At 38.5% G+C, this 13393-nt stretch overlaps 1 protein-coding gene across 7 annotated transcripts in view; it reads left to right on the plus strand.

Annotated features, from left to right (window-relative positions):
• Positions 1-13393, plus strand: part of CASK (calcium/calmodulin dependent serine protein kinase) — a 188638-nt gene that overhangs the window by 68586 nt on the left and 106659 nt on the right. For all 7 annotated transcript variants that reach the window (XM_036391791.2, XM_036391817.2, XM_036391774.2 and 4 more), the window contains exon 3: positions 11096-11201. In XM_036391791.2, the coding sequence (XP_036247684.1) occupies positions 11096-11201 (106 nt within the window). The remainder of the gene's footprint in view (positions 1-11095; positions 11202-13393) is intronic.

A 13393-nucleotide genomic window follows, 5' to 3' on the forward strand; every position in this document is an offset into this window, starting at 1 on the left:
CAGGTAAAAAGCCATGCAGGTGCACTGTTTGCAAGTCCCATCTCCTACTTCAATACAATTTCCAAGTTCACAGATTTTTTAGCTGATCAAACTAACTAGTTGAGTTCTAACTCAATTTTTGCTAAGTATGAATTTTAGGTGGTTTTTTGCTTATCACCAGATAATAAAGAAGGGAAATGAAATATTATTTCCTTAATGCTTGGCTGAGATTAAAGAAGAAAAACTCTTCCTGTCTGTGTTGGTGAAGAGAAATTGTCCTTTAAATAACATGAGAAGTGTGTGAATGTTATGAAAGAAAATATTTCTTTGATGACCTGTAATTGTGCTGGGACTCAGTTAATAGGCAAAATTGTCACTGGATTGGTTCTTTATGGGGGTATGTTACCTCTGTAAGCTTAACCTGTTTTAGAAAGGAAAGCATAAGTGACAGTCTGTAAAGATTTGTGGTATTTTCAGCCTCTTGTAAAATCAGAGACAAGTCAGGCAAGTTAAAACCTTATTCCTTGAGCTGTGACCTCAATGTTGCTAGAAACAGGCTTGAGCTCAGTTGCACTGCCTTCATCATTAACATCTGATTTCTGTGGAGTGAAAGGAGGAGAATGTGTTTTAAAAGCATTGGTTTCAGAGGCTTGGAGGAGTATTGCAAGTGCACAAGCAGAAAAGGGGCAATGTGCTTCTTAAAAGCATTACAAACTTGGTATGCAGAAGTACTTTATGGATATTTGGTAAGTAGCAGCAAGTATAATTAAAACTTTGTTGGTTTGTTGGTATGGAATTCTGAAAGTGCTGCTAAAAAGTTCATTCTGTAGTGAATTTTTTAAATGACTGAACTAAGACGTGCACACCAGTTTCACAAAACTGGCTTTATAACATGTCAGTTAACAAAGAAAACAAAAAAAAATTCTTTTGGCTTTTGGTAATAATTGCAAAGAGAAGCATGTGCAGAAGTGGAACAAACCAAAATTAAATTTTCTTATATCCTGGATTATTACTGCCTGAGAAGAATTTTCTGGTTCCTGACATTGTTCTGTCACTGAACCAGAAAACAAGTTTTGCTATGGTAGTTGTTCTCCAGCATTCAGACATCATTCCACTACACAATTTCCAAGTAGAACAGAATTGGCATCATTCTTACATTTGCTAGGTGGTTGTCTGTTACTCAGGGTGCACTGTAGGTGCTGTTTGTGCTGAGTTCCTTGTGCTGTGCAGGGACTTTGAGAATTCAGCTGTCCCTCACAGCAGCATTTACTGCAACTTGTACTATTTTACCTGAGAAAAACTAAATTAACCTGAGCTGTTTGCCCATTAAAACACTGTCAGTCACTGAGCTCTGTGGCACTGTGGAGTTGGAGTAAATTGTAGATGCTGCTGCTGCTTGGTTTGTCTAGACTTGGGTAAAGGAGATGATTTCCTTTCTGGCATTAGTGTGCAACTGGCTTTGTTTTGTATTGGCTGTGCAGAGCCCAGCAGTTCAAGACCAAAGAGACTTTGATCACAGCAAACAAGTACATTTGTCTGCATGAGAAGCATCTTAGGCAGTCAGTTCCCTTTGTGGGTGCCTTTGGGCTGTTCTGACTGTTGGTGTTCAGCAGCAGAAGCAGTGTGATGGATTATTTAACCCTTCCTTGAGTAGGAGTTACAGACAGTTTGTCTAGACTAGCTGAACGTCTTATGAAGAGATTTCCTTTGTATCTTTAAAATACCAGAGGTTTTCTTGTAAAACTGAGATTCTCTCTTAATACCAAAAAGTAAATTTGCCTGTCATTACATTTAAGTAAAGGCTAAGTCACAGAAGAAAAGACATTTCAAACAAAGAAAAGCCAAAAACCTTCAAATATTAGAATGATCAGCAGAGAAATCACTTAATTTTTCAGGATCAGCTAACATCCTCTTCTTGATAATGTTCCATTGCCTCTGAGGGCACTTACTTGATTTAATGTCATTACATTTTAGTACATGAGTACTAAAAACTCACTTAAAGGACTGCAATGTCTGTAACCTTTAGTTAACCTGATCAGCCTAAGTGAATTCTGGCCAGAAGATATCAACATTTGGCACAAAAACGTTGTGCCAATCTAAGCATAACATTGGTAATAATGCTTTTAGCACATTCTGAGATAATGCATTGCCTGTGCTGCCATGGCCAGAGGCTGGAGAGAAACCCTGAACACACACATACATACACCTGCAGCAAAAAGAACCCTCTAGAAACGAACAAATGTACAAAAAGATGCAACAAAGAACTCCGCTCTAGATGATTAACCTTTGAAAAAGGAGAAATTCCAGTGATTTAAAATGAACTACTTGCAGGTTTTAGCTTTCTAAAGCTTTTTGCTAGACTTTATAGCAATAAACACAGACTGTGTTATAGTTTGTGGATTAAATGAAGAATTTCTGGTTTGTGAGAGCAAACTAAACATATTCCGGTTGTGTTATACACCTCCTCATTGTGTGTAGTGTAGTGGGATACTGGTGTGTGGCCTCTCTGGTTGGAAGCAGAGCAGAGACTGGTCTTGCACAGAATCTGGATGAAAAGGCACTTAGCCCTGGATGTACCTTAAATATTTTTGACTGGCATCTTTTCTCTGCTCTTTGGCCTGAGCTGTACATGTCATTAGTCAGATCAAGGGTTCAGAGCTGGCCAAACACAAAGCTCTTTGCAGCTGAATCCGTGCAGGCTCTGTGTGTGTTCAGCTGCTGACTGCACATGGATCAAAGCTGGAGCTGTGTTGCCACCTAGTGAGAAATCTGCAGGGGCACGGGTCCACGTGGAGCTGCACAAACTGGACACTGCAGAGGGGGAAAAGAAACATCACCTGACCTAAAGTTCATGTCTCAGTTTAATTTGAGGTGTAGTTAAGCATATGAAAACCTAAAACTATGGCAAGTTAGCAATTCTTGATAATATTGTGAAAGCTGGTTTTGTGGCTTCTTTACTCATTAGGAGAAGGACAGCAATGTACAAACTGTTGAGATTTGACATATTGTCAGATGTGTTTTGCTGCTGTAATCTGGCCATTTGTTTCTATTGCCAGGCTATCAATGCTGTTGTGCTCAGAGGTGTTTGTGCAGGCTCCCAAGACGAGCCAGAACCAGTCTGGTGGAAAAACAGCTCAACCAGGGCTCCACCAAGGGCAGAGGGAAAAGGATTGTTTGCATTGAGGTGGGAAAAGGATTGTTTGCAGTTGAGGTGGATCATTCCTTGATTGTGTTAATAATGCAGTTGCACAAGCGTTGCACCAGCCTGACGGGAAAGATGCTGCAGGGGGGGAGAAGGAGCTGACAAAGAGGGAACAATTGCTGCATTTAATGGGGCTGCTACTTTAAAGTGTTAGTTTTCAGTAGAAGAAAGCACAGTCAGTGTAACTTTATGAAATTACAGCGTTGCAATTATTTCAGTAAAGTCCACTGTGACCACAGAGGTGAAAATTTTGCCAGTTTAGTGCTCCAGCCAGCATGTAGAATTATTTTATCAAATGCACACCTTATGGCAAATTATTTCTCTGTTTTATTTTTGTTTGTTTCTAAAAGAAATTTCACGGCATACTCTTGACAGATCTGCTGCTGCACTTCATTCTTTTAAGGAACTCATTGTATCACAAAGTGTTTAAAATTGTGGTTTGCAGTGTAAAAACCTGTGGTCTGTTGGGAAGGTGTTGGGTTTCAGGCTGTTACACAGTGCTGGGAAACAGGTGGGAACGTGGGATTTAATAAATGTGGATATCAGTAGTGAACCTGCTTTCATAACTTGATCGATCACAGCTTGAGAGTCAATGGCTATTTTCAATTTCCTTTCATTAATTATTGAAAACAGTGCAACATTAGAAGTGTTTCAATTTTTACAGCACAGGTTGTAAAATGTCTTCAGCAACAATTCCATTTCTATTTGGAAGGCCAGCCTCATGACAGAGAGAACCCTCTCTACTCCTTTTAAAATTAATTTATGGAGTTTTTAACCCTTCTTCTGATTGTTATATTCTTTCTTGAGTTTGTGAAGCACTTCAGAAACTGCTGCTTTGCTGTAGAGAAAAGACAGATTGTGCATATAATTAATTAAAAAACAATAATAATCCAGAAAGTGTTGCTTTCACATTTTTATGTTTCTTCTTTCCCTTTCCCCCCTACCTCTGAACCTGCTGTTGAGTATTAACCAAGAGGACATAGAATGTGGAAAGTCTTAGATGAGAGATATCTAATCTTTATTCTTCCTTGGAAAATGTTAGATTTTTTTTCAATGTGGTGGGTGCTTTGTAAAAAGTTGCTAAGAATTACTATTTAATTAAATGAAATGGGTTTAGATCATCTGCAGTAGGCAGCTGTTAAATAGTCTTTTGGGTATTCTTAAAGGTTTTTATTAGTTCAAGTGGATTCATTTCCTAAAATACACCATATTATTTATGAAGCATTGCTTATTTGCATGTCAGTAAAAATGAGGAAGTGAATAAAAGGAAAGGGTTTTTTTTCGCAGATACAATCATGGAAACCAACGTACACTATCTGTCAGATACTTGACTCTGGACAAGTCTGGTGCCTGTATCAGAAGTTGAGAGAAAAGTGGGATTTTTTTCACACCCAGTTAGTTTCATGTTCATCATAGCTAACAGAGTATAAATTGAGGAAGAAAAATTGCCTTTAAGTCTCCCAAGACCTCCAGCTCCAGCTAAAAAGCCATTAACGTGTTTATATTTGTGTCCAAACACTGAGAAAGAATAGAGTAGCAAGTGAAAGTTACTCAAAATTTAGCAAACATCTACAAAGTCTAATTCCACTAACTGATTATTTCCATGGGTTTCTTCATGGAGATCACAGAAAGGGAAATATTAACTGTAACTGCATTTTGTTGTTCTTGCTTCATGCCAGCATTTGTTTGCAAACAGTAGCATTAAAACAAAATATACTGATGGGAGATGGATTCTCTCACATTGCCACTGTGCTTGTTGATTCCCATGGTGTTTTTATTAAGGGCCACTCCAGCCCTTTGTTTCTTTTTTTTTTTTCTCCATGCATTTGGTTCTTTTTGGTGCATGTTTTGAGCATGTTTGCTAAGGTTCAGATGGATTATGCAATAAGGATTTGGTGACAGTGGAGAAACTTTCAGGGAAAGGTGTTACTTGTTCCATATTCCTTCTCTTTCTTTTAAGTCAAGTTCCATAATTGAGGTTGCTCATGAGCCATTTCCTGTGCTAAAACTGCAAAAACAGCGACCCAGTGGAGACAAAAATAAATTTATATTTTCCTTAACTGAGTTAACACTGAAATGGTTTTGGTGTGTGGTGTGACAAGCTGCAGGCTGCTGGAACAGAGGGCAGGAATGTGTGTGGGATGAGGGGGGAAACAGCCAGCAGTTAAATCAGCTTGGCTACCCCAGAGCCTCAGCCACCCCAAGGTGTGTGGGAGGAGAGGCTGGAAAAGCTTTTAGTGCTTGTTGAGGCAAGGAGTCATTAACTGGTCGGATGTGTCTGTGTGATGAGGAATCACTCACGTGTCCCAGGAAGACAGGAAGTGCTGTTATAATTAAGGGAAAGGGGAATACTCTCTCGTGGAAGGAAAAAAAAATACTTAAAAAGAACAAATCTTTGGGGCTGAAACATTGCTGTGGTTCTGCAGCACAGGAGGTTCACTGCCAGTGGCAATACAGGATGTTCCCACCTCCAGCTCCTCGTTCCTGTTGCGGTGTGTTGGCTGCACTGAGAGCTTTTATGACTTCTCTGATGTATTATTAGAATAATAGAGCCTAGAAGTAATTTTCAGAGAGCAGCAAGAATGGGCAAAGAGAGAGGACAGGGAAATTTTTGGAGTCAGTATTTCCCTGGAAGTGTCACCTCAGGTAGGGTGTGATTGGTTAAACTGGAATTTGGTGTTGTGCAGGATGTTCCACGGGGCTGTTACAGGATGATCTGAGGCAGAAGTGTGTGGTGTCTGCAGCAGAAAGGGAATTAGGTCTGGATTAAATGTAAGTGGCAAGTTTTTGATGACAGGAGGGTGCAGGGACAGCCTTTGTGGGAAGAGGCTCGGGCCTGTGGCTTCCCAGACAGCCCCAGTGGGCCCAAGCTGAACCCGTCAGCCTCGTGTGTGGTGCTTTGTGCAGATACATCTCAGGAGGGGTAGGGAACCCTGGGACAAAGTGTAGGGAGTGTGGAACAAAAAGAGGGCACAGCAAGGGCAGGGAAGGAGGAGACTGACCATGGCAGAGCAGATGGAGAGCCCTTGCTGGGCTAGCAGAGGAGCCTGCAGTGAGAGCATGGCCCTCACCCCTGCACCCCTCACAGCTGCGGCTCGAGGGGCTGAAGTGAAGCAGTGGAGGTAAGCCCATGAAAGGAGGGGGGGAGATTTCTTGGTTTCGTGTTTATCTTCTTTTAATTGGCAAAAAAAAAAGTTAATTTCATGAAGAGTGTTTGTTTATCAGTTATTTACAGCCAGATTTCCCTGTATTTATCTCAACCCATGAGGTTTTTTTGTTCTTGTTACATGTATTTTCTACCCCTGCCCAGCTGAGTGGGAGTTTAACATCTAGCAAAGGCTAATAATCCACAGGACAATTGTGTGTAGGGTGAAACAGCTGGGGCTGAGATCTCAGTGTCTCCCTTGTCCATGCTTCAGGTGGTGCATCAGGCACATTTCAAGACACACAGTTCAGTTTAGCTGTTTCTGGAAGAATTCCATTTGGGTGGTCAGGAGCTTCTCCATGATGCTCACCTAAGGATGGTTGGTGAGAATGACATAACCAAGTGAACAAAGCATATTGATTTCCCTTTAAAACTCAGTACTACCAAATCTATTTAAGTTATAAATAATCATATCTTGCTGTAAAAAAATACAGAAGCAGTTTAAGCAAGAAGCTTACTCTTGAAGTACTTCCTTTCAAAATACTGTGATGGCCAAGCTGTGGCTGGAAAACTAATCCTTTAAAGGACTGAACCTGGAAAATCAGAATGGTGTATGTATAAAAATGAATTGTGTATACATAAAAATAACATGTCTTCCATCTTGCTAAGAAACTTGGAGCTGTCTGTCCCAAAAAAAGATGGGGCTGCTGCAGTCTGTGCATGTTACTTTTAAAATAATGAAATGGTGCTATTATGTAGGCTGCTAGAGATCATCTAATTCTTCCATTAACATACTTTGAAAATGTGTTCAGTATATTTGAGGTGTTTTAAAACCTTGGGTATCAGATTTTGAAAGGAAATTAGGTGTTTGCCAGAATTCTCAGAGGTGTGTAGGATATTAGGTTGTTAATTCCCATGGGAATTTTAAGTAATACTCATGTTTTATGTTTTTTATCAAAGACTGATATATCTTTCTGTGCAATTATATAGAGCAGTTATCTTTTTTAGTGCATCCAGCAATTCACTTTCAGTGTTGGTATCCACACATGAGGCTGCATTTTTTCTGTGTGCTGATTATGGTTGGGAATTCTCTTTTCCATCTTTGAACTTTTCTTCTTTGTTACTAAAGTCTGAACTTTTCTGCCCTTTAAACAACTTGAGTGCCTCCCTAAATAAGTAGCCAGGTCTAAAATGGAAACTTTAACATGTCTCCAGTTGCTAAAAAAAACCTCAAAGTTTTGTAAACAGACTGAAATTCTGGAACATTTATTGGTAACAGTTGTGTAAAAGGATAGCTTGTAAATGCTTTTTAAATTGTGATGTAAAGTATGAGCCTGTGTGTTAAACAAGTTAAATGGAACACTAGGTTTTTGTCCCTCTTCCTGGTTGTGTGACAATACCTTTCATGCAGCTGGTAAAGAAACTTATAAAACTTGTGCTTTTAAAACTTGCAGTTCTATTTATTATCCCTGTTGTCAATTATGTTTAATTTTGAAAAAAGTGCTGGCAGGGAAGGATTAAAGAATGAACCAGAAAGTAATTTCTTCAGCCATATGAAGAACAAGAGAAAAATGAACAGATGAAGGTTCAGAAAGGATTCAAATGAAGTTAAATAGTCCAGCCACTAACAGATGACAGTTTGGTTTAGATTCCAAGACCTACAGGGTGTGTTCTTTCAGCTAAATGTTGTTTACTTGTGGAGGAGACAGCTGTAAATATGGGACACTGACCACTGCTAAATGACACCTCTTGCTGCTTAAAGCCAACTTGCTCCATTGGCAGATTCTAGAGTTGTCTTGAATCTTTTGTAAGCATCTGGACTATGAAAGGTTAATTTGAATATGGGAAGTGTGTCTGTGACCTTTATTACTACACAACATGGCTCAAATACTCACCAGAAGTTTAGAAAACTTAACAGGAGGTAGCAAATAGTTCATACAATGTGGTATTCAGAATGATGCCTCAGATAATATTGTGGCTCACAAGACAATAATGGGATTTTTTTGGGATATCCTTAATCACCTGGTGCAAGTGAGCATCTGCTTGGGTTTGTGTTGGATTCAGAATGTGTCTCTGGGTACTTGGCACTTTATTTACCTCTTTGACTTGCAGAGGTAAAATTTAATTCAGTCTAAAAAAGGCATTTGCTAAAGGATTGAGTAGATGCTGATGTCATTTTTTAAGTGCAAACAATAAAACATAGTTGTCATCTCTGCCTTTTCTCCTCCTCCCCTTTCCTTTTTACTGGTCTTAAACATGACTTATTTTGGCCTTTGGGTCATGATCCAAATGTACTTCAAAATCCATCATCTCTTTCCTGCCCTGTGGCTTTGTTGAATCAGTGTGGCATGTGCTTGTCTGTCTCTTTATACCTCCTTTTCTTTTTCTTAATAGGCCTACTGTTGAACAAGTCCCTGCTGTGTTTAAAATAGGACTTTGTTCTGCTCTTAGCCCCAAGACCCCTTAGTCATAAAGAGCCTTGTTCTGTAACTTCTATTCATTTGTTTTCCTGTTTGGAGATTTTATTTTCCACTTTGTTTCTCCTTCCTCATGTGCTGGTGCTCAGTCTGAGCAATTGCTGCACTCATCCAATATTACACAGAGGAATGAGGGAAATGGCAGCATATACTTTCTTCCTTTCAGTTCTAATTCCTTTCCAATAAAGCCCACAAAATATTAATAAAGGGAGCAGCCAAAATAAACTATTTTGAGCACGATTTTGCCTGTAAATAAAGCAGAACTTTCCTGCAATTTCATGTTGAATATTTTCACTTGGCTTTCCATCTGAAATAAGTATCAGATCCATGGTGAAGTGTGGCAGCATTGAAGTTGTTACAAAGGGAGAGACAAAATTCAGGCAGCCTATTTTCTGAAGATCATAGTCATTCACAGAATCACAGTTTTTCATTCCCTTGCATTGCTCCTCAGAGTGCTCATCTCTGATCCTGTTTGGAAAGGATTGGATGTGTACTTCAGTGAACCCCTCTGCCTAGGAAAGGGATGGGAACCATTTAGTGTCAAATCATTGCCTAATGTGATGGAAGGGAAGGTTACAGTGTGGCTTTAGTAGTTATTGTGCATGAAGGTGGTGTAAGAACTGATACTGTGAGTATTCTCCATAGTGAAAGACATGCTGCTGTTTCCTTAGGTTGTAGAATTTCATCTAAATAAATAGATGGACAAATAAAGGCCAAATTTTACATTAATTTCTTTATCAAAATTTCTTCTGTATCACTGAATGATACTTCTGTTTGCTGTTCAGCTTGCAGCTCCTAAGGTGCCATTACATGGTGGTTTCTAAAGCATTGCTCTGTCATTTTGCTTTTAGATTGCATTTGCAAGGTTCTGAGGGAGGGGACACATAATGCAGGTGTCACATGAAAGTTCTGGTAACAAAATTTGCACTTCATGGATCTGAACATTTTTCTTGGATTGAAATTCAGTCATTTCCAAACTATCAGCTTTTCATTTGAATTTATAGATGGCTGAAAGATCCAGAGTCTAGCATAAATCTGAGTTACCTGTTAAATGTTTCACATAAAGGAATCTTCATCTTGCTGCTTGCATTTTTCAATATAATTGATTCGTGTTAAGAACATAGGAGGGCACATGTGAAAATAGTGCATTGTAATTTTCTTTCTAGTGTAGCCCAATTATATGGTGAATATTCTCAAACCAAGAAATGATATTTTTATTTCTCCATAAATTCATGTGTAGGTCATTCTTGATCGATAACCAGCTGCAGGGAAAGAGGATAGAAAAGTAAAATGCTTGCTTCAGAATTCAGACTGATATTTTCCTCACTTATCAAATTATCATCAAAGCTATTCATTCAAGATTTTGCTATTCTTTCTAGAATACAAGTAGATAAGTTAAAAGAAAAATAGTTTAAGGATGATTAAATAACAAAAATACCAAATTGTTTCAACAAAGAAGAAAGAAAATTAATTCAGCGTGGTTTGGTTTTTTGCATTTCTTTTTGTGCAGAAGGATTGATCTGTGAGATTGATCAGAAAAAGTAGGAGTTGTTTAAAACAAAATCTTGTAAGCTTTGAGAGATTTCAGGATGGTTTCTGCTCTTCTTTTAGCTGCAACTTTTCCTGCTTTATTCACTCTTCTCTAGAGCAGAGATGCAAACTAATTTATGCTGATTAAAATTTATGCCAGTGCCGTTTCATATAATGTGACTTTAAAATAAATACTATTGAAGAAGTAAACGGCAAGAAATTCAACTATAAAAAAGCACTTCTTTACTTCTGAGGATGATCAGGTACTGGTGTAGGTTTTCTGGGCAGGTTGTAGAGTTTCCACACCTGGACATGTTCAGAGCTCAGCTGGGTGTGGCCCTGCACAATCTGCTCCAGTTTACCTTGCTTTGAGCAGAGGATTGAGAGACCTCCACTGATTAGTAATTCTGTAGTGTGGTGAAAGTCTTTCTTGTGCATTTGGAGGTAATTCTGCAGCATTGTTAAATATTTAGGATGAAAATCTCAGTGTAGTCTGCCACTGTACATTCAAAGAACTTACTTCTGTAGAGTTCTTCAGTCTATGACCAAGGAGATCTTCTATTAATATGTGAATTCAATAATCTATTAAATTTTGAGAGATATGTATTTGAATTAAGCATAATTAAGTATCATCTTGTCAGAGTTCTTTATAAAGATTAATGAATTTTTTAGAAATTTCAAATGTGTACATCTTTTCAAACATTGTGTTCTGAACAGCTTGAATATATAGCTAACCTGCAACTACCTTCTTATCTTCCACAGATCTGAAGAGAGAAGCCAGTATTTGTCACATGCTGAAGCATCCTCACATTGTTGAACTGTTGGAGACATACAGCTCAGATGGAATGCTTTATATGGTCTTTGAGTTGTAAGTTTCTCTCCTTGATTCCACCTTTCCCTGTTGTCATTTGCTAAATAAAATCCTACAAGTATGGCTGCTCATACCTGTAGGTTTTGTAGCTCAGAGGGCTTGAGTAGTTTGAAAATATTTACTTCTGGCAAGTCAAGATTGTCCCAAATAAAAAAACCCAAGTATCCCACTGTCTAAGTGGTGAACATCAGGGCTTTCCAAAGACAGGCATGATCTTTTTGATGGCTGCAGGGTAAAAGAATGAGTTGAAAATCTGCTGGTAGACATCATCTTCGGGTAACTGAGGGTATTTTGTTCCAGTTGTGAAATTTTATTTATTTCTTTCCACACTGTTACTTCTTTGGCACTGCTTTCCTATTATTAGATAAGAAGGTAAAGTTATTGGTGTTTTTAAGTGTTCTTGTAAATCAATATACCTGTTCACAATATATGAAAAGAGGCTTTTGTCTACAAGATTTGTTTTGAAAGCTTGAATGTAAAAGTTTAGTGGTAAGGAGAAAGAAAACATGACTTTTCAGCAATGGACAGGTATTTTTATTCAACATCAAGAAACAAAGAAGAGGGGCAGCCCTGAAATTATCACATTCTTTCTTTGAGAGCAAATTATTAGTTCTTCTTGAGATAGGTTTTATCTAAATGGGAAGGATACAACCAGCCATGTTGAAATGGTCTTTTGTGCATGTTCTGGATTTGATCTTCTTTCTCTCTGCCTACCATCTCTTCCTTTTATGCTCCCCATATATTCATTCCTAGTCAGTCTGGGCATATCTAACTGTACCTCCTAAATTTCTCTGATCTTCCTCCATTGTGTTTTCTGGTGGATTTGAGCTGCTGATGTTGGAGTAACCACATCACACAGGTTTGTTAGGTAAAACTGGCTTACCCACTAGAGCCAAGAATTTGATTTGAGATGTCCACATAAAAAATAATTCTCACATGTTTTACCACTGAGGTAGTAGAAAATCCACAATAAAAACATTAGGTAAAGCAGAAAATTGTTGTTTGCAAGTCTTCTGTATTTTTTAAATGAGTTTATAAGCCTACAGTTTTGTGAAATAATTGTTATATGCTTTCCTCTCTGTACATTTTGATTCAATACTGACTTGCATTTTATTTTGAGAATCCCAAAGCATTGACCGAGACACTTTAATTACCCTATTATGAAATAATTATGGACACCTTGGGTAGTCACACTCAGATAATTAACAAGATTCTGAAATGAAAAAAAAAGGGGTTGCTTCTATTTTTAACATGCTGATAGTTCAGAAATATGAGACAAAAGTAGTAATTATTTTTTAATGACAACCCTATTATAATTTATGTTTGTACACATAAAAAGCAAGTCTGAACAATTAGAATTACTACACAAACACTGCACCTGACTTCAGGCCACACAAAAGAAGGAATTACAAAGCTAAATTATTTGAGGGATGATGATTGTTTATTATATGTATGTCCTTGTTTCCTTTGTACACAAAAAATCATCAGTCCTTTGTGGCAGTGATAGAAAATGAGGCAGGAGGAGCACCTGTGCTTGAGATGTGGGAGGGAATGGAAGGGCTGTGGCAGGATGTGTTGTGCTGGGCGGATGTTTTGGTAAAGGGATTCACAGCAGACTGGTGTTTGTGTGGAGTGAGACTGCATGGTCTGAGTCTGAGCTGTTAGGGGCACACTCTGTAGCTGTGACCAGAAAAACAAACTTGGAGTTAGCACAAAAGCATCGCTGTACATGTAGGTAATTCATTTTCCTCCATACTGCTTTCTGTTCATTATGCTGTTACTGTAACCAGCTCAACTGATTCGCAGCAAATTTCTGTCTACAGTAATAAAATATATTTCATTAGGGTCTAGTTACTCTGAAGGGACTGAAAAGGGGAAGATAACACAGATCTGCAGAGGAGACATAAACCCATCTGTGATGAGTGATTTGTGGGCTGGCAGGTGCTTTGCATGGAAACTAAGGCAGGCCCAGCACATAAAATGTGTGGAATAACCAGACCTAAACCTTGGTGCCATCACTTGCACATAAATGGTACATTGCTGTTCATAGGCTGTGAGCTGCATGGGGCAGCTGCTAGAACCCTGAATATCTTGCCAAACCTATTGATACAGGAAAAGTTCAAGTGAAATAAGCAAATGTAGCATGTACCTGGGAACAACTGATTGAACCACTCAGGAAAATGTACAAT

Source organism: Molothrus ater, chromosome 2 (assembly GCF_012460135.2).
Source record: "Molothrus ater isolate BHLD 08-10-18 breed brown headed cowbird chromosome 2, BPBGC_Mater_1.1, whole genome shotgun sequence".
In the NCBI taxonomy this organism is placed as follows: Eukaryota; Metazoa; Chordata; class Aves; order Passeriformes; family Icteridae; genus Molothrus; species Molothrus ater.